The 19,724-nt window shown below is 37.4% G+C and overlaps 1 protein-coding gene across 4 annotated transcripts in view; it reads right to left on the bottom strand.

The window, feature by feature from the left end:
- Positions 1-2,003: 2,003 nt before the first annotated feature.
- LOC106081529 (uncharacterized) overlaps positions 2,004-19,724 on the bottom strand; it is a 500,989-nt gene continuing 483,268 nt past the window's right edge. For all 4 annotated transcript variants that reach the window (XM_059370920.1, XM_059370925.1, XM_059370921.1 and 1 more), the window contains 4 exons: positions 18,643-19,131; positions 8,368-8,447; positions 2,829-3,009; positions 2,004-2,747 (listed from right to left, as the gene is read on the bottom strand). In XM_059370920.1, the coding sequence (XP_059226903.1) occupies positions 2,638-2,747; positions 2,829-3,009; positions 8,368-8,447; positions 18,643-19,131 (860 nt within the window). In that variant the 3' untranslated portion in view covers positions 2,004-2,637. The remainder of the gene's footprint in view (positions 2,748-2,828; positions 3,010-8,367; positions 8,448-18,642; positions 19,132-19,724) is intronic.

The raw sequence follows: 19,724 nt of genomic DNA, 5'->3' as shown, positions 1-19,724 counted from the left end.
ATTGGTTGTTACTACCGGCCAAACAATACAATAGATTTGAATCAAATGCATAACGTCTCAGGGACCATAACATTGGGATAGCAACACACACCAACCACTATGGGACGAGTTTCGTCTTTGGTTAGAAGACTTTTCAACTATATTAGGTACGATGGCTTCAAGGGCCTTGCGTTGGTATTTGAATCGTATTCATTGCGTAAACGCCTCTATGATACAAATAACACTTTAACCAAGCTCAACAACCCTGCTTATAAGCTGTACTTTTTCCCAATGCATGTGTTTTCGTGTAATGACAGCCTTTTTTTGCGACAACTACACTACTTCCATGGTGCACATGATTCTGTGCATCTTTTGGAAGTTGTGTTGATGGCTTCGAACGCTAGACATCGAAAACGGCTTTCGCGTTGCTCCGTGTGCCCAGGTTCGAATCCCGGCCGGGCTCTGCCTTAGATGAAAGGATTCATGAAGTTTATTAGAATGGGATGTATGATCTTATATCTGTCGATGAGACATTAAACTTTCTTCAAGATAACATTGGACGTATCTATGATGCAACAGTTCCCATTCGCACTAAGATGAAGAAATCGGATTCTAAGTCTTTGTTTAATTCCACTATTAGGAATTTTATTCGTAACAGGGACCTAGCTTACTCCTGATGGAAACGTTTTAAAACGCCTGAACTTCATGGGGATTTCCGTGCGGTGAGAAATAAAGTTGATGCACTTATTAGTGATGCAAAATTACGATATCATTTTTCCGAATATTATTCGGGTTATAAACGATATCGAAATTGGAAAATCCAAGACAATTTCTAATTACCATGGTGATAATAAATAATTGAATGAAACTTTTATTAATATTCCGGACTTAGATATATACTCGACTTTATACCAAGACACTAATAGGCTTCCGGAAAGCACAAATGTTAATTGCAGTTTTGAGTTTAGATGTGTATCGCACGACGAAGTTTTACATTGTCTTAGATGAGTCAAGTCAAATGCTATTGGTCTTGATAACATTGACCCAAGATTCATAGAATATTAGTTCCTTACCTTCTACCTTATTTTACTCATCATACCCAAGATACCTGCACAATTATAAATACCCAAAAAGGTATATATTGGGTATTTATCCAATGAATACCCTAGCGTTGGGTATTTACCCGGTAGAAAGCCATCTCTACTCATTCACCAACGCAATCAACTTACTTCAATAAGAGGGTGCATACACTCGCTTAGGTTTATGTCCATAGTGGCATGGGGCGGATTAATATCAGCACGGTGTTACAAAAACCAAAATATAACGCCATCCTATGACGAAGAGAATGAAAAATGTATTGAAGCCAGTTGAACAAAACTATCCTTAATGATTCTAATCCTAAAATGAATTACCTTTATAACTGAATTAAATCTTTGAAATTGTTCCAAGTATTTTTAACTTGACTTTCTCTCCCGTGGACATACTTATTTTGATCTGGGCAACCCTTTATAAATTCTATGCAAAAAAGAGCCCAAAGATTTTACTCAAATGGACAAAGGGCGGCCATATCGACCGAATTTTCTATTCGCCTTTTCGTTAATCTATGCGCTTTTGCCTTTCTTTGCGCCACCTTTAAATAACGTTTGCAGCATCAATTTGAGGAAGCGGCCAAGAGGTTTTAAGTACCTTTAACTTGTTTCTCAATTCCGTTCATTTACTTATTCTGATCAACTTGGCAACCCTTTAACCGTTCTATACAAAAGGGCCAGCAGTTTTCCCAAATTTGCTATTCTCCTTTACGCAAATCTATCCACTTTTATCTTTCTTACACCGGCTTCAACTTATGAATTCGGTGAAGAATTGCGGCTGTAAATTGAATAAATTGAAATCTGTTCTGTTCTTTTCCGTACTTTACAGTTTGGGAGTATCACTAAAACCTACAGTTGCCACCCAACTTGTATATCTAGTTATGTTAACCCATGTTTCTTTTGATAAATCAATCCTCACCAATAACAAAAAAAAACTTCATAGCTCATTTTTTTTGTGGAGTCAATCTGAGTCGTCTTTATTAGGATTCATCCCCTATTCCAAAGAACATAATACATACATATATGTTATGTTGCCAGCAACATGTTGAACTCAACATTGTGTGGATATCGAAATGAGTATTGTGTAGATTGTGTTGTTGCTAGCAACATGTTGTGTAGCTGTGAATAATAAACATGAAAAATGACTAGAAAATGCATTCGATAAATTCGATAAATCGATAACAATATTAGTAATACATAATTATAAGCATAGTTGTAGTAGATATAATAATAATTATGATAATAATACAAACAATAATAACAACAATTCGTAATCGACAAAAACAAAGGAAACAATTTGAATGGTTTTGAAAGGGATGCATCCGATCGTCTTCTATTGAATGCGGTTCGTAATCTGCAGATATTTGTATAGACTCCCCAATATTGTGCATACCCTGCACTCCAACATCGATCCATCATAGGCATCGGCATTGTTGCATCATAGTGATGTTGGTGCGAGTATGGTAATAGTGGTAGTGGTAGTAGAAGTAGTAGTAGTACGAATAGTATCATCATAGTAGCATAATAAGAATAATATAAAACACTCATTGAATAGATGAACTTAAAGCTATTATTTAAAGACGTGAACAGCCTTGTAGTGGGTCTTAACTTTCAAGTTGGCATTAGAGGTGGCAACGCCCAAGGGGTTGGCAGCAGTGCATGCATAGTTACCAGCATCATCTGGAAAAAAAACACAAAAATTTTCCATTACTCCCTGAAAGTTTGGCTATAAATGGGGATTTCTATTGCTGATAAGTTAACCTGGATATGCATGCGGTATGGTGAGACGACATACACCATTGCGGTATTCCACATAGTGTTTGTTACTGCCATCCAAATTGTAACCATTCCTGGACCAGGTTACAGATGGTGTGGGATGCGATTGAACAATGCACTCAAAACGTGCAGTTTGTCCAGCTGCCACAGCATGATCCTTCAAGGGCTGTTGAGCGGAGAAGAGAAGAAAATTAGAACAAACGTTGCATATGGTAAAATGAGCAGTGGAAGTTTGGTTAAGTGTTTCAAATGTAACGCTAAAAATTGATAATTCATTTTGATCAATACAAATATCTAAAAATGCGATATTATAATAAGGAAAATTCACATTTGGTTCCTAAATAACAACAAGTAAATAAAAAAAGTTCGGCAGGGCTAAATCTTTTATCCCCTTCACCATGGATCGCATTTGTCAAGTTCTTTGCTCGGTATCTCTTTATAGGCAACAAAGGATAATGGATATGAATTTCTATGCTATTGGAGTTGTATCAGGATATAGACTGATTCGTGCCATACTTGGGTTGGATGGTGAAGACCATAATAGATGTCAATGTGCAACATTTTAGACTTAGGGCTTTAAGGGCTTAATAATTATGTTCGGAAGATGGGTATTTATGGGAGCTATATCAAGTTTTGAACCGATTCACTTAGTACATCTGTTGGAAGTCATAGGTAAAGTCAATGTGCAAATCTTCAGCCAAATCGGATAAGAACTGCGCTCTCTAGAGGCCCAAATTCAATCGGGAGATCGGTTTATATGGGAGCTATATCAAAACATGGACCGATATGGCCCATTTACAATCCCAACCATCCTACACTAGACGGTATCGACAGACAGACGGACATGGCTAAATCGACTCAGAATGTAGAGACGATCGAGAATATATGTGCATTGTTGGGTCTCACATCAATATTTCGATGTTAAAAAAGTTGCCACCTCCACAACATGGTTATTGAACGTTTTGACAGCTATTTTCGGCAACGAACGATTGACCACGCCTTTTTATCTTAATGTGCGGGAATGAAAAGAAGTCATTGAGTGCCAAGTCAGAGCTGTACGGCGGACCTATCAATTCGACGTGTGTGAGAGCTCGCATTGTCATGGTGAACAATGATTGGTCTTCTCATGTTCGTTCGTTCCAATTTCTCTCAAGACTTCAGGCAGTCAAATTGTGATGTACCACTCAGAATTGATCTTCCTATATTGGTCAAGTGGAATAGTCGCCACATTACCAGTTTTGCCGGAGAAACAGGCTACCAATTGCTTCGAAGTGCTTCTTCCACAAACAAATTTCAGAGGATTTGGCTTCTTCGAAGGCCCACACGGTCGATTGTTGTTTTGCTGCGGGCTCCTACGGCTATATACATAACGACATCGTTGCCAAACGCCATGGTGATGGTACAAAAGAAAAATTGCAAACACTTGGCCAGAAACTTATATAGCAGACCTCGTATTTGTTTTATTAAAATTTTATTGTATTGTTTGCAAGCCACCAAAAGCATTTGTTTCTGAGTTTATTTAAAAATAATCTTATTCGCGATGGAGTTCAAGCGTAACAGTGTGACCACGTTGTGGCTGGCCTGAAAATCAGAACCGGCCATTGTTGGCGAATTCAAACACCTCAAAGTAAATACCATAAATCGTTATGATACTGGTAGCGTTGCCAAATGGCGTGGTCATACAAAAAAACTGCAACAACATCAGAAGTTGTTCGGCGAGTGAAGTGAAGGCGGCATTGTGGCAATGAAATAGCTAAAAATCTGAATATATACCGTGAAAGGTTGCAACATAAAAAAAACAACAAAAGGCATACGACCTTACGCCAAAGCAAAAACAAACCCAATGGAGCAATTCTTAAACTCCCAGAATGATCGTGCTTACTTAACCGAGCACACGTACGAGAATTTGAGCCTACGAACGGCCTCAAAGTAATTTTCCATCTCCAATGCTGGTATGGTGACCTCCAATAGCCGCTGTCCAATCATTTTCAACGAGCCAGGCGTCAATGTAAATACAACTTAGGAAAACATTTTGGAGCCGTGGGGATGCAACACATTTCTGGTATAGACCAGATAGGCTCGGCATTGTCTCATAAAGCACGTCTAATCCAAGAATGGATAATAAATCATGTTCCGCGCTTCATTTCGTTCACACAATGAAAGTCCAATTCGCCAGATGCCAATCCGATGGACTTTTCTATTTGGGCCATTTTAGAGAGCAATGTGAGGACTAAAAAATATGCCAGTGTGAATATGCTGAAGAAAATCATGCAGCTTGCAACTCGTTTTTAGACCATCCCAGAGCAAAAGCCAAGGCAAAAGGTGGTCATATTGAGCTAAAGTGACTTTATTATCCCTTTCCATACAACTTCCATACAAGTAAAAGGATAGTGGATACAAATTGCCATGCTACTGGAGCTTCATCAGTTTATGGACCGATTCAGACCATATTGGGTTTGGATGTTTGAGACCATAGTAGAAGTCATTGTACAAAATTAGCCAAATCGGATATGAATTGCGCCCTATAGGGGCTCAGGGAGATGGGTTTATATGACAGCTATATCAGGTTATGACCGATTCAGACCATATTTGGCACGTATGCTGAATGTCGTAGGATAAATCATCATCAATCATGTACCAAATCGGATAAGAATTGAGTCCTCTAGAGGCTCATGAAGCAAAATCGCTAGATCGGTTTATATGGGACCTATATCAGACTTTGAATCGATTTGGACAATACTTGTGACAGTTTTTGAAAGTGAAGAAAAATCACCTAGCAAAAAATTTCAGCGAAATTGGATAATAAGTGCTCCGTCTAGAGGCTTAAGAAGTCAAGATTCAAGATCAGTTAATATGGCAGCTATATCTTAACATGGACCGATATGGCCCATTTACAACCCCGACTGACCTGCACTAGTTGTAAGTATTTGTGCAAAATTTCAAGCACCTAGCTTTACTGTTTTGAATGTTAGCGTACTTTCGACAGACAGACGGACGGACGGACAGACAGATCGACATGGCTAGATCAACTTAAAATGTCATGGTCATGAAGAATATATATATATATATATATATATATATATATATATATATATATATATATATATATATATATATATATATATATATATATATATATATATACATATATATATATATATATATATATATATATATATATATATATATATATATATATATATATATATATATATATATATATAAAGGGTGATTTTTTTGAGGTTAGGATTTTCATGCATTTGTATTTGACAGATCACGTGGGATTTCAGACATGGTGTCAAAGAGAAAGATGCTCAGTATGCTTTGACATTTCATCATGAATAGACTTACTAACGAGCAACGCTTGCAAATCATTGAATTTTATTACCAAAATCAGTGTTCGGTTCGAAATGTGTTCAAATTTTGACAAATTTTGTTCAGCGATGAGGCTCATTTCTGGTTGAATGGCTACGTAAATAAGCAAAATTGCCGCATTTGGAGTGAAGAGCAACCAGAAGCCGTTCAAGAACTGCCCATGCATCCCGAAAAATGCACTGTTTGGTGTGGTTTGTACGCTGGTGGAATCATTGGACCGTATTTTTTCAAAGATGCTGTTGGACGCAACGTTACGGTGAATGAACACATTTCGAACCGAACACTGATTTTGGTAATAAAATTCAATGATTTGCAAGCGTTGCTCTATTCATGATGAAATGTCAAAGCATACTGAGCATCTTTCTCTTTGACACCATGTCTGAAATCCCACGTGATCTGTCAAATACTAATGCATGAAAATCCTAACCTCAAAAAAATCACCCTTTTATATATATATTCTTCATCGTCATGACATCGTCGTCTAGAAAAGAAAAGAAAATTTTAAGTTAGGCACAGGTTATTATAAGTTTGTGCATTTGTTTGCAACGCTAAGAAGGAGAAGAGTTATACCCATTGATAGCTTTACCGATTCTGATTCGTCTGTGAGTCCATGTATTCTTGTAATCAAAGTGCAGGTCATATTTGTTGTCTAACCATCACGAAATTTTGCACATATCACTTTTTTCACCCAAGGACGAACGCTATTGATTTTGGTAAAAATCGGTTCAGATTTAGATATAGCTTTCATATATATGTAACGCCCGATTTGCACAAAAGCTGGCAAAATCAGTTCAGATTTGGATATAGCTCCCATATATATGTATCGCCTGATTTGCACTTAAATGGCCGTGATAACTACAATTTCCAAAATTTGGCGCCGATTGTTGTGTTACTGATATTAATATATCTTTGAGATTTCATCGAAATCGGTTCAGATTTGGATATAGCTCCAGTATATATGTATCGCCCGATTTACACTTATAAGGCTGTAATGAACACAATTTGTAACCGAACTGCACAACATTTGGCACGGATTGTGAGATATCATCAAAATCGGTTCAAATTTGGATGTAGCACCCATACACTTTTATCGCCAGATTTACACTTATATGGCTGAAGTAACAAAAATTTTCAAACGGTCTGTTTAAAAGTCAATTCAGATTTAGATATAGCTCTCAAATACATATATATATATATATATATATATTTATTTATTGGCCGAATTTATGATTGTAGGGTAGGTGTAGGGTATTATATAGTCGGCTCCATCCGACTTTTGCCTTTTCTAACTGTTTTTTTTATTTATTTTTTTTTTTTTTTTTTGAAAAAGAATTTGTTAAAATTTTTTTTAATTTCTGTTTGTTTCTCTTTCGATTTTTTTTTTTAATTTTTTGAAAAAAGAAAAGAAATACCCATCACCATAGGATGGGGGTAAAGTAATCTAGTCATTCCGTAAGACATTATAAAGTATATATATTCTTGATCGTCTCGACATTATGAGTCGATCTAGCCGTGTCTGCCTTCCGTCTGTCGAAATCACAGTAGCGGTCGAACGCGTAAAGCTAGCCGCTTGAAATTTTGCACAGATATTTACTTTGAATGCAAATGCAAATTTTGCCCATGAACATTCCACTAAGGAACAGGGGCAAACTTCTCACATATCAATGAGTGCAGTCCGATTTAAGTTTTAAGCTCAATGATAAGGGGCCTCCTTTTTATAGCCGAGTCCGAACGGCATGCCGCAGTGCGACACCTCTTTCGAGAGAAGTTTTACATGGCACAGTACCTCACAAATGTTGCCAGCATTAGGAGGGGAAAACCACCGTTGAAAAATTTTTTTGATGGTCTCGCCAGAATTCGAACCCAGGCGTTCAGCGTCATAGGCGGACATGCTAACCTCTGCGCTACGGTGGCCTCCATTTACTTTGAATGTCGCACCTTAATAAATTTGACAATGGTGTTGAAGAAGATAGATGAAGTGCCAGAAATCATGATCCACTAGCCAGTCAAAGTGTATTGAATAACCACACACATTTGCCTACGCTATTCTTTGTTCTACCTACCGGCTACCACTAATCTTATAAAGAGTTATACTTTTTGAAACACTTAACAGTTTTCCATCTAATGATAATCTTCTCCAATTACTTACCGTAATGAAAATGGGTGCAATGGGTACATATTCATCGCGACTGTAATTTACAGCCATATCTCCGGGATGGCCATGTTGTCCTTAAAAATTTGTTTATAAAAATATAATTAATTATTTTATTTTGCTTATGCGAATGTTTTAGTGTTTTTAAGTTATTTGCAGCACTTACAGCATTAGGGCTATTATTTAAAAGATTCTGCAGAACGAATCCTTATTTTTGAGCAAGCAAGTAACACACATTTTTTTTTTACTTTGGCCAAAAAACAGCATCACTCTGCTATATAAAACACTTATCATGCAAACACTTGAACAAACGAAAAAGAACCCAATCATTAATTAAATTGTAAACTTAAAAACCTTAAATTTAGAATTACAACAAAGAAACAGAACACTTACTACAACAAACATTTAACAAGTCATGCATTTCGTTTTGAGATTAGTTTTTAGTATTACTTGAAATTCTCGTTAAGCTCTCTAATTGGATTTTTTAAGTTGCAGCAGTTTGAAGTTAATACTGAATCCATGAGAGTTGAGGGAAGTTAATGATTTCATTTTTGAATAACACTAAGGTTAACTTAACAATTTTACGCAGATTTTTTCAAAACCCTACTCAGAAGTTGTAATGTCTGAGTTGCTAATGAGAAATCCAATTTTATATGATTACAATGTTGATTCAATGGCTTGGCTAAACATCTATCTATATCTTATACAATATATAAAAATGAATTTGTGTTTGTGTGTTTGTGGGTTTGTAAATTTGTTTGTTCCATATACATAGACTCAAAAACGAGTGAACCGATTTCTTTCAAATTTTCACAGATTGTGGCGATGAATGAATTTTCATAGACAACCACCACATGATGATCCACTCTAAGCGAGTAACAATAACATTAAAATTAGCGCCATCTGGCAGTCTTCAATTGAATTTACTTGATCCAATTGGTTTTAGTTGATCCAATTAAAAATAGCCAGTATATGGCGTCAATTTGGAGAAGCCAACATGAACAGAGAGAGAGCAGAGTGGTAAAAATGAATCATCCAGCATGTATTTTTGTTATGACCACCTATCGGTACTTTGAATAAAGGAAAATAAAAAATAGAAATTTCGTTGCAGTTGTTTGGGGTATTATTTTTTAACTTTTCCATCCAAGACGGTGTTTAAGGTTGTTTAATTGCCAATCTTTGCCATAGAAAAAATAGACATAAATACAAAAAATTTCTATATAGAAAAAAAGCTGTTCGGAAAATTCTTTTTAGTTAAAATGTTGTCGAAATATTAGAGTAAAAATAAGAAACATATTTTCCGCGTGGTAACCTGCCACACACGTACAGCGACCTAAAAACAAAAAAATTTGTATCAAATTCTGTGGTGGGGTGCCTAGGAGGGTCGCTCACCCCCAAAACCCGCCAAATAGGTACTTGAATGTAGAAAAATCCATAGGAAAATTGGAATACAATTTTAACTACAATTACGCAGAAATTTTCATATTTAGAGTACTCCTCTTCAACATACCATAATCGGGCGCAGCAGAGCGGACCGGGCTCAGCTAGTCTTATATATAGAATTCAATTTGTGTTTGTCTGTTTGTTTGTTCCCTATAGACTCAAAAAACGGCTGAACCAATTACCTTAAAATTTTCACACATTATGTAGGTTGGTCTGGAAGGAAACATAGGCTATATAATTTTTTGATATCGGAAGAAGGGCGGACCCACCCCCTTACCCCAAAAGTACTACCCAAAAATGAAAGTGGACCCATCGGGACAATACGGCATTCAAATGAAAGGTATTCAAGAGTAGAGTACGAATTTCATAATAAAAGTTGCGTCCAAGTACCTGGGGGCCGCCCCAGCCCCAAAACCCCTTAAAATAGGTTTATTTGACGATCATGACAATATGGGATTCAAATGAAAGGTATTCGGGAGTCGATTACGAATATGGGCAGGAAGTAGGAATAGGCTTTATAATTTATTGATAACGGAAGGGGGCGGACCCTCCACCGTTACCCCAAAGACACCACCCAAAATCAAAAGTGGACCGATAAGGACAATATGGGTGTCAAATGAAAGTATGTGGGAGTATATAACGAATCTGGCATACAAATTCATGTCGAAGTATAGGGGGTCACCCCACCGCCACAAAAACGCCCAAAATGGGCACATTAGCCAATAACGTATATATGGGACTCGGTTTGTTTGTTCCGTATAGACTGAAAAACGGCAGAACAGATTTTCTCGAAATGTTTGCATATTGTGTGGGATAGTCTGGAAGGAAACATAGGCTATATAATTTGTGGATATCGGAGGGGAAACGGACCCTCCCCCTTATGCCAAAAAATACAACCCAAAATCAAAAATGGACCGATCGGGACAATATATGTATCAAATGAAAGGTATTGGAGAGTAGAATACGAACATGATATTAAAATTTGTGTCTAAGTACCCATCGGCCGCCCCAACCCCACAACTCCCCCAAACAGACATATAGGACGTTCATTTCAATATGGGGCTCAAATGAAAGGTATTCGGGAGTAGATTTCGAATCTGGCATAGAAAATCAGATCGAAGTATATGGGGTCACGTCACCGCTCAAAAACGCCATTAGACCCATTATGACTGTATGATACTTGGCTGAACCGATTTTCTTAAAATTTTCATAGATTGTGCACGTTTGTCTGGAAGAAAACATAGGCTATATCATTTTTAATATCGGGTGGAGACGGACCATATTCGAAAGTGGTCCGATGGGCATAATAAGGGTATCAAATGAAAGGTATTGGAGATCAGAAAACTAATATGGTATTAAAATTTGGGTCCAAGTACCCAGCGGCCGACCATGGCTATATGGGACTCAAATGTTACCTTTCATTTAGTAAATTACGAATATGACATTAAAATTTGCGTTCAAGTCTAGGTGGCGCTTTTCCTCCTAAAAATACGTCAAATGGGTTATTTGACCCATTATGACAATATGTCGCAAACATTAAGAGGGGATAAACACCGCTTTATCCGATGTTCTCACCAGGGTTCGAACGCTTTCAGCGTCATAGGCTACGATGGCACGAATTCGATATCCGCATTCAGGGCGAAGTGTCCCCACCCTAAAAAGATATTAGAGAGTTAAAGAAGGCGCAGCGGAGCGGGCCCAGTTCGGCTAGTAGTACATATAAGGTAATGGCATATGAATTTTCTCGGTAATGCATGGTTTGGTCGACTGGCCAATCAACTACAAACGGGTGAGAGTTCCTAGCAAGTCTTGTATTCCTGGTGAATATCCTTACGTCAGGGATAAGTTGACGAATATCCCTGGAACACACGCCATGAAAATAACGATAGAACAATACAACGCTACCAACATTCCGACGATGTTCAAGAGAAACAATAGAGTTCGATACCCTACTGTCCCCACTCAACACCATCGCTCTCCGTTGAACCCCGTCAAGGATGATTTGGAGCTCCTGCCCACATATGAGAGTTATATTCCACCCTCGGCCTGATGAAGGTAGTATAGATATTGAGAAGATCAAAAGAGGTGAAATATTTCTTGCACCGCTTAAGAAAGCCCAAACACATTAATGCTTCTTTCGACACTTCGTATACGTGTTTTGACCAACGGACATCACATTGTATCTTCATGCCCAGAATATCATCTGACTGCTCAATATCTATTCCGTCGATAGATATTGACGATTTTAGTGGGTCAGTGAATCGCTAGTGAGACAGAAACAGCACTGCGTCTACTCGGAAATGGTCAACAAATCCTGGGAGGGCGTCTCATCCATAATACGCCTCCTGTCCACAATTTCTTAAGGACTGGGCCTATGGTCGAATGAATATGAATAACACTGACTACTGTTACCTACAAATGAGTAGACTGGATTCGAAGTCTGACCCAATAGATTATCAATGAAAATAAGAAAAAGGCAAGAGGAAAAAACAGAGTCTTGTGGCACGCCTGCGGCCAATGTATACTCATTGGATGAGAACCCACCTACAACAACTCGCATAGTGCGAACTCTGAGAAAGCTCGATATAAATCGAACGAATTTATTATCGACTCCAAAAGTGACAAGCTTTCATAAAAGTGCACCGTGCCAGACCCTATCAAATGCCTTGGAGATATCAAGAGCCACGACCTAACTCTCTCCTAACTAGTGGATAGGCCAACGTTCCGAGAGAAATGCCATTAGGTCTCTCGTATAGCGAATTCTGCTGAACCCATGCCATCTATCGCTAAGAAGGCCAATTGGACTCTAAGTATCTGACAAGATGATGGTTAACCATACTCTCCATAAACTTGGAGAGCGCGGAGCACATCGCAATTGGCCTGCAATTCGCAGAAGACCATGGCGAGACCATAGCCAAAGCAATTTCAGAATTTGTAGTAGGGGTTCTTCTATCTCCTTTGGTTTACAAGATTTAATATTATAACACGTTTACATTGAAATTTTTATTATCTGGATTTAACGAAACCCAAAAACAAAATCCTATTCGTTTACGCTGCGTTTTTGGGGACTGAAGTGACGTACACAAGGGAACATGCAATTCTTGAAAACAGTGACATTTTTTGGTACTTTTATCGTTTATTCAACCATGAAATCGGGTTTATATGGGATTTAAAAATAAATCCTGCAAAAATGGGATTTATCTCTACATGGTAAAACCTACAAAAAAAGCTGGATTTAGCAATCAAATCTCGAAAAGGCCATAAATCCGGATTTAGTGGCCAATGTAAATGTACTTTTAAATACATGTAACCCAATTTGATGAAATTGACCAAATTTCAATTGATTTTTGCAAGGTTTTGCCCCATGATCTTTCAAAGATATTTCCTTGTATATTTGCTTCATAGTAGTTAATCGTAGTCACTTTACGATTGCAAAACAATAATTGTCTTGCCATTTTCTCGCTGTAGTGAAATAGTGTATGAAATGAGCATGCAACTGATAATAAATATCAATGGTCGTATTTATCATAAAATATTAAAGAATACTTTTAGGCGCGTCCTTTAAAAGACCCTCACATTGGTTTGGAACCTAGCTAGACAATTTTGATAATCGTTTTCGAGCATTGACACATGGTGGGTAATCGATATCGTATTTATGAATCTTTTGATTTCGATGTTATTAATCATAACAATATGACATGAGAAGACGTACTAAAAAGTAATGGAAATTTGCTTACAGCAACTGAGAAATTTGTTGGTAAAAACAGCAAAAAGTTTGCTATTACAACAAAAAGTCTGCTTAAAACAGACAGGAACAGCAGTATTTTTTTTTTTTTGCTCAACCAACAAACATTTTCTGTTGTTTCCATCTGAAAGATGGTAAAATGTTTATTGTGGTCTCAAAATGCCAAAAATACTTTATATTTCATATTATCATGTAGTTTTAGAAGTTCCGGAACACAGTTTTATCAAATTTTCCACAATTTAATTTGAAAATAACAGTACACAAAATATGTACTAAAAGCATATTTATGCTTTTGTATAACAAAATCCACGCCTAAAATTACCAAAAATGCACATTAATATACGTACATATAGGAAATGTCTTTGTCTATTGTCTACAAACAGAAAAATTGGTCTGCCGATATCAGCAAAAACTGTCTGCTGGTATTTAATTTAAAATTTTTAACTTTTGACAGAATCTATACAACATTTTTGAACTTCTAACCAACAAATGGGACATAACTATGTATATATTAGTAAAAAGATTTGTCTTGCAAATTTACCCATGAACATTCCATTAAGGAACGGGGACAAACTTCTCACAAAACAATGAGTAATGTCACATTAAATTTTAAACTCAATGATAAGGGACCTCCTTGTTATAGCCGAGTCCGAACGGCGTGCCGCAGTGTGACACCTCTTTGGGGAGAAGTTTTACATGGCAAAGTACCTCACAAATGTCGCCAGCATTAGGAGGGGATAACCACCGCTGAAAAATTTTCTCATGTTCCTGCCAGGATTCGAACCCAGGCGTTCGGCGTCATATGCGGACATGCTTACCTCTGCGCTACGGTGACCTCCACAATAGTAGTTATTATGTTAGTAGTAGTATCTGCTGTTATTTGAATTTGCTAAAAAATGAGCAAATTATAGACAATTGGAAAAATGTACGTTATATGCTTATAAAATTTTAAGTTTAGATGGAAAATATTAATGACATTTTCGATTTTCTTACTTTTTGCCATTTAGAAACAGCAAAAAATGTTTGCTGTTTTAGCAAAAAATGGCTCTTCCATTTTCAGCAGTCTTTCTGCTGTTATAGCAAACATTTTTGCTGTTTTTACTAAACAATTTCTCTGAGTGTAGATCTTAAAAATTTAAAAGTGGCTTGTTTCTTCATAGGGTTAAACAAATGTATACCAATAAAATAAACCCATAATTTAAAATCTGCAAACAGTGTTTGTTGATATTAGCAAACTTATTTTTCTGGATGTATTGATCAAATGTGCCTTCACATTGATCAAATGTTCTGAATTGGCGACGCAGGTCAAACTACCCGAACCAAGGAGAAAATCTTTTGCCACAATATAGCCCCGGCCGATACCTAAACATCTTAACCTACCTAACCTATATCCCTTAAACTTGTATATTCATTTATAGGAACGAACATTTTAAATGTTCTGAGGAAATTTCCAAAGACATATTGGTTTATTATTACGAATATTTAATTTAGTGGTATCACAACGACCAGTCTTGAAAGCATTCGGCCTTTATTTTTTTTTTTTTGTAGAATTTGTTTTAATTTTATAAAAACCCGATACGTTTCCATTTAATTTTCCAGATCGCAGTTGTTTTATACTTCTGGATTTCGTAGCTGCTGGGAAAGCCGGAAGTCGATTGCACGCGATGCAACTCACATTCCAATGATGCTCAAGAGATACTCTTTCTAAGGAGTTTGATGCTCTGCCATATCCTATCAACACAATCTCTGTTCTTTGGACACGGTCCGCTAGCTCCAAGGACGATCTTGAAGACAGACCAGTCCATATGTATGTTTCTCAATAGAACGATTTCGATATTTGACAAGGTCAAATACTTAGGTGTGATGTTGGACAGGAAACTGAATTGGAAAATTCACTTTCAGGAGCGTACCGAGAAGGCTCACAGATGTTGGGTAGAAGTGGAGCCTGAATCCGAGGATAGTCCACTGGCTCTACAGGAGCGTGAATAGACCAATACTTACTTACGCCTCAGTAGTTTGGTGGACTGCGATGGAGAAAAACTGAAACGTAAGGACCATACAATAGGTTCAGAGAACATGTTATCTTGGCATAGGTGGAGCGATGAGGACCACGCCCACTAGTGCCCTAGTGGGACTATTCTAGATATCCGACCCTTAGACATACAGACTTAGTTCAAGGCAGCCACAGCGGCTGTGAGACTTAAGGCGATGGAAGAATGGATTAAGGATAGGAGCAACTCATACCATCGCGGTATAATCGAGGCGACGAAACCTGGAAGGAATGGAAGCGATTTCCGATCTGATACTTGAGAAGACACTTGAAGTCAAGTTCGAGGCACGACTGTTAGCGGCACAGTCTAGAATTGCCATCTGGAAGACCATGTTACACGGATGGATCAAAGCTACACGACCCAGGGACTGAGATCTATTTTAGACTGCCTAACCATAATACGGTCCTACAGGCAGAGATCTGGGCGATCACGGAATGCGTTAGATGGTGTAATGTTAAAGCGAGGATGTCGAGTATGAACATTTTTAAGGACAGTAAACAGGCCATAAGGGCAATTACAACCAGGGCGGTAAGATCACGAGCAGTCATGGAATGTTAGAAGGAGATTAACGCTTTCTCTGAGGGTGGCACGATTCGCATCGTTTGGGCCGGGGGAATGAGAAAGCAGACAGTTTGACAGTAAAGGCCGAGTTAAGGGCATGGGCGACGAATGCGCACGTAACCCTGTGGAACACTGAAAGGAAGTAAAAAGGAGGTCGGTATAGCTTTCGGTATCATAATGGGGCACATAAGACCACGAGCCCACTTATGTTAAATCGGTGCGACAAGTGATAGCATGTGTAGGGCATGCAGGGAAAATGATGAGACCTTGGCGCATTTCCTATGTCATTGCCCGGCTTTCACGGCTAACAGATACCGGCACTCAGGTGGGGACACAATACCAGACTTGAACCAACTTAGGGGCGTGGCATGGACAACAATTAAGGATTTTGTAAGTAGCACAGAATTAGATTTTCTTTTTCGAGGTTACTTTTTTTTAGTATTTAGAGCGCACAACAAGCCGATTACTGGCTTAGGTGTATGTTCATAGAGGCATGGTGCGGATTAATATCCGCACCCTCTTTTCAACCTAACCTATATTTGGAGACCACCATTGCGCAGAGGTTAGCATGTCTGCCTATGACCCCGAACGCCTAAGTTCAAATTCCGGTGTGAACATAAGACAAATTTTCACCGGTGGTTATCCCTTACTAATGCTGGCTACATTTGTGAGGTATCCTGCCGTGTTAAATCTTCTCTACCAACTGGTGTCGCTATGCGGCACGACGTTTGGACGCATCATAAAAAGGAGGAACCATATCATTGATCTTAAACCTGAATCGGACTGCACTCATTGATATGGGAGAAGTTCGCCCCTGTTCCTTAATGGAATGTTCATGGGCAAATTTGCATTTGTATTGGGGCCCCTAGTACAACTTCCTGTTTCATATTTCAGCGAAATCGGACAAAAACTTCGACTTTTATGAGTTTAAGACTCTAAATCGCCAGATTTTCGGATATTATTTTTCAGTGTACCTTCATTTTGATCCGCTCGCTATTTCGTCGAAATAATCTGTTTTTCTGCTATCAAATCAGCTGATTTCGATGAGTTGATGAACGAATCTAGTGACAAAATGTTGGTAGTCTTGGATTTAAGTATCTCACATGTTGTTGGTTTGCCATATTCTCCATAACCTTAAGCCGAGTACTGAAGTCGACTTTTCGCCTGAACAACTGTCAAAACGCATATAAAAAAAATGGTGACGAAGAAAATGCGAACACATTCCGTAGAAGTGGTACTAAGTTCTATTAGCAAAATAGTAGCAACATGCCGCTGCGTCAGTATAAATTTCGCTTCAATTTATTGCAAATGTAAGAAAATGCTGCGTCAGTATAAATTTCGCTTCAATTTATTGCAAATGTAAGTAAATGCTCACGAAATGGGCACCAATCAACTCTGATTGAATGTTGTTGTTTGACTTTTGTTTGTGTTCTGACAAAGAAGAATCAGTTGAATTTCGCAATAATTTAATAGCCATTTTCGCTGCGAATGAAGTCAGTACTGGGCTTTAAGTTGGCCTAGTTGGAAACATTAAACGTTATCTCCCGTTCAGGATATATACAATGGTAGCATTTTTTATATATTCATGTGCTACAAGAAATAGTTAACAAGAAAGTCCAGCTACTTTTCGGAACGGAACGTATACCAATGGCTGCTATGTCTATGACGAAGGATCTGTTGATCGGGGAATCTTTCCAAGGTTCACGGCCATTAAGCTCGACTGCACTTTGAAGAAAAAACACCTGAAGAAATCATATGCTTGACCGGGCTGTTAGAGGCTTTCATAAATGATTGCAAAAAATGTTCCATATTGATAGATTTCCTTAAAAAAGGCAGACATGAAAACAATGCTCCAACTGAGATATCTCCAGCTCTAAAATTGTATTAGAGGCTACATTTCCGGTTTCAACGTATGGTACAATATTATAGATGATTTTATAGTTAAAAACCTCATTTGGAAATTATAAATGGTTTTGGTAACAATTATTTTGGAATTGCGTTATTGAACTTGGCAAAGTGTCTAGAAAATATTCCACACATTGCAAGTCAATGTTGTTTTTATGTAATCTAAGTTAATTTGAAAGGCTATGATTATTTCCTGTAGGGGTTTCTACTAACGTTAGTTATATTGTGTATTAGTATTTCCAATAAAGTTAATAGGGATATTGGGAAATATACCTAATATGGAGTCAATATTTAGACATTTTATTACGGCTCCTGTTCTGATATATCCAGACTGAATTTCATATACATACAAAGGACAGTTTTTTTTTTGATTAATAAGAGGTAATATGTATGACATTTAGCATTACATAGCTTTTGTGATTTTTTTTTTTTTTGAGGGAAAAGCTTTTTTTTGATTCGATACTAATTCATCCATTCAACAATTTGTTATTCAAATACAACATCTTTTTCTGGGTTTTGCTTATATTATTACAACATTCAACATCCAATCGATGACATCCAACAAACCTGGTAAAGGTAAATTTGTCAAATTATTCAAAGAATCACCACTGTGTAAACGATCAATGTTTATGTCGATCGTCTGGGTATTTGGTAGGCTGTAACGTTTCCTAAGTCTATTATTTGTAGCAAACGCACATGGTGAGGGTGATGATAGATTTGGTGTCACCGAACGAAATGATGATGAATGGCCACGATATTTGCCAACATCGGTGTCGGAATAATAACCTGCATTTATGGGTGAAGGCGTAACACTGCTACGCTCATGACGCACCGGTATTATTAGATCGCGACCTTCTGCCAGTGGATACAGGGATTTTCGACCTGTATCTTTGCTAAACTTTTGCTGATGACTGGTGGGCAAGGCTGACTGTCGTGATTTATTCCATTGACTGGCCACAAACTTGTGACCCTCACCGGGGAAGAGTATACCAAATTCATAACCGAAATCATATTTGAAATATATCAACCCAGTTTTGGGATCAACACATTTGGTACCTGTTCCATGTGGGTTTTTTGGATGTACGCATAAATAGTTGTTTACATAGTGGGACATTAACATATATTAACGTAGACAGTAGGATATTTCATATTGAATATACAATATATTGAATATAAGATTGAAAATGGTTATAAATTAACAAAAGGTAACAAATTTTAAGGAACAAATTCAAGCAGATAACGTTTTCGAAAACAAAATTAGGGAAAAACCAATTCGCTGGCCACCTTGCCACAATATTCTCTTACATTGTGGACGAGTGGTAAATTTAAAAAGCGCTTTTTTTTATTTTTGAAACCAAATCCTTTGAGCCATTCGTTTTTTTTTGTGGGTAATTTTGTTAGGCACAAATTTTGAAAAATTGAAGGAAGCGTTATAGTTGTTATTAAATGCAGAATTAAAAGTTTTAATACATCATTGAAAGCATTTAAGAAATAAGATTCTAAAGGACAATTGGGAAAATAATTAAAATAAAAAATAATTAAAGAAAATATTAACAATCTCTCTGATCATAAAATACTATTGCAAGATTAGAAAATAATTGTATTTGTATGGTGTTAATTGATATTATAGACAGTGTATAATCTTATAT

This window comes from Stomoxys calcitrans, chromosome 1 (assembly GCF_963082655.1).
Source record: "Stomoxys calcitrans chromosome 1, idStoCalc2.1, whole genome shotgun sequence".
In the NCBI taxonomy this organism is placed as follows: Eukaryota; Metazoa; Arthropoda; class Insecta; order Diptera; family Muscidae; genus Stomoxys; species Stomoxys calcitrans.
The sequence above is the reverse complement of the archived record's forward strand: the minus strand, read 5'-3'. Positions and strand labels throughout refer to the sequence as shown.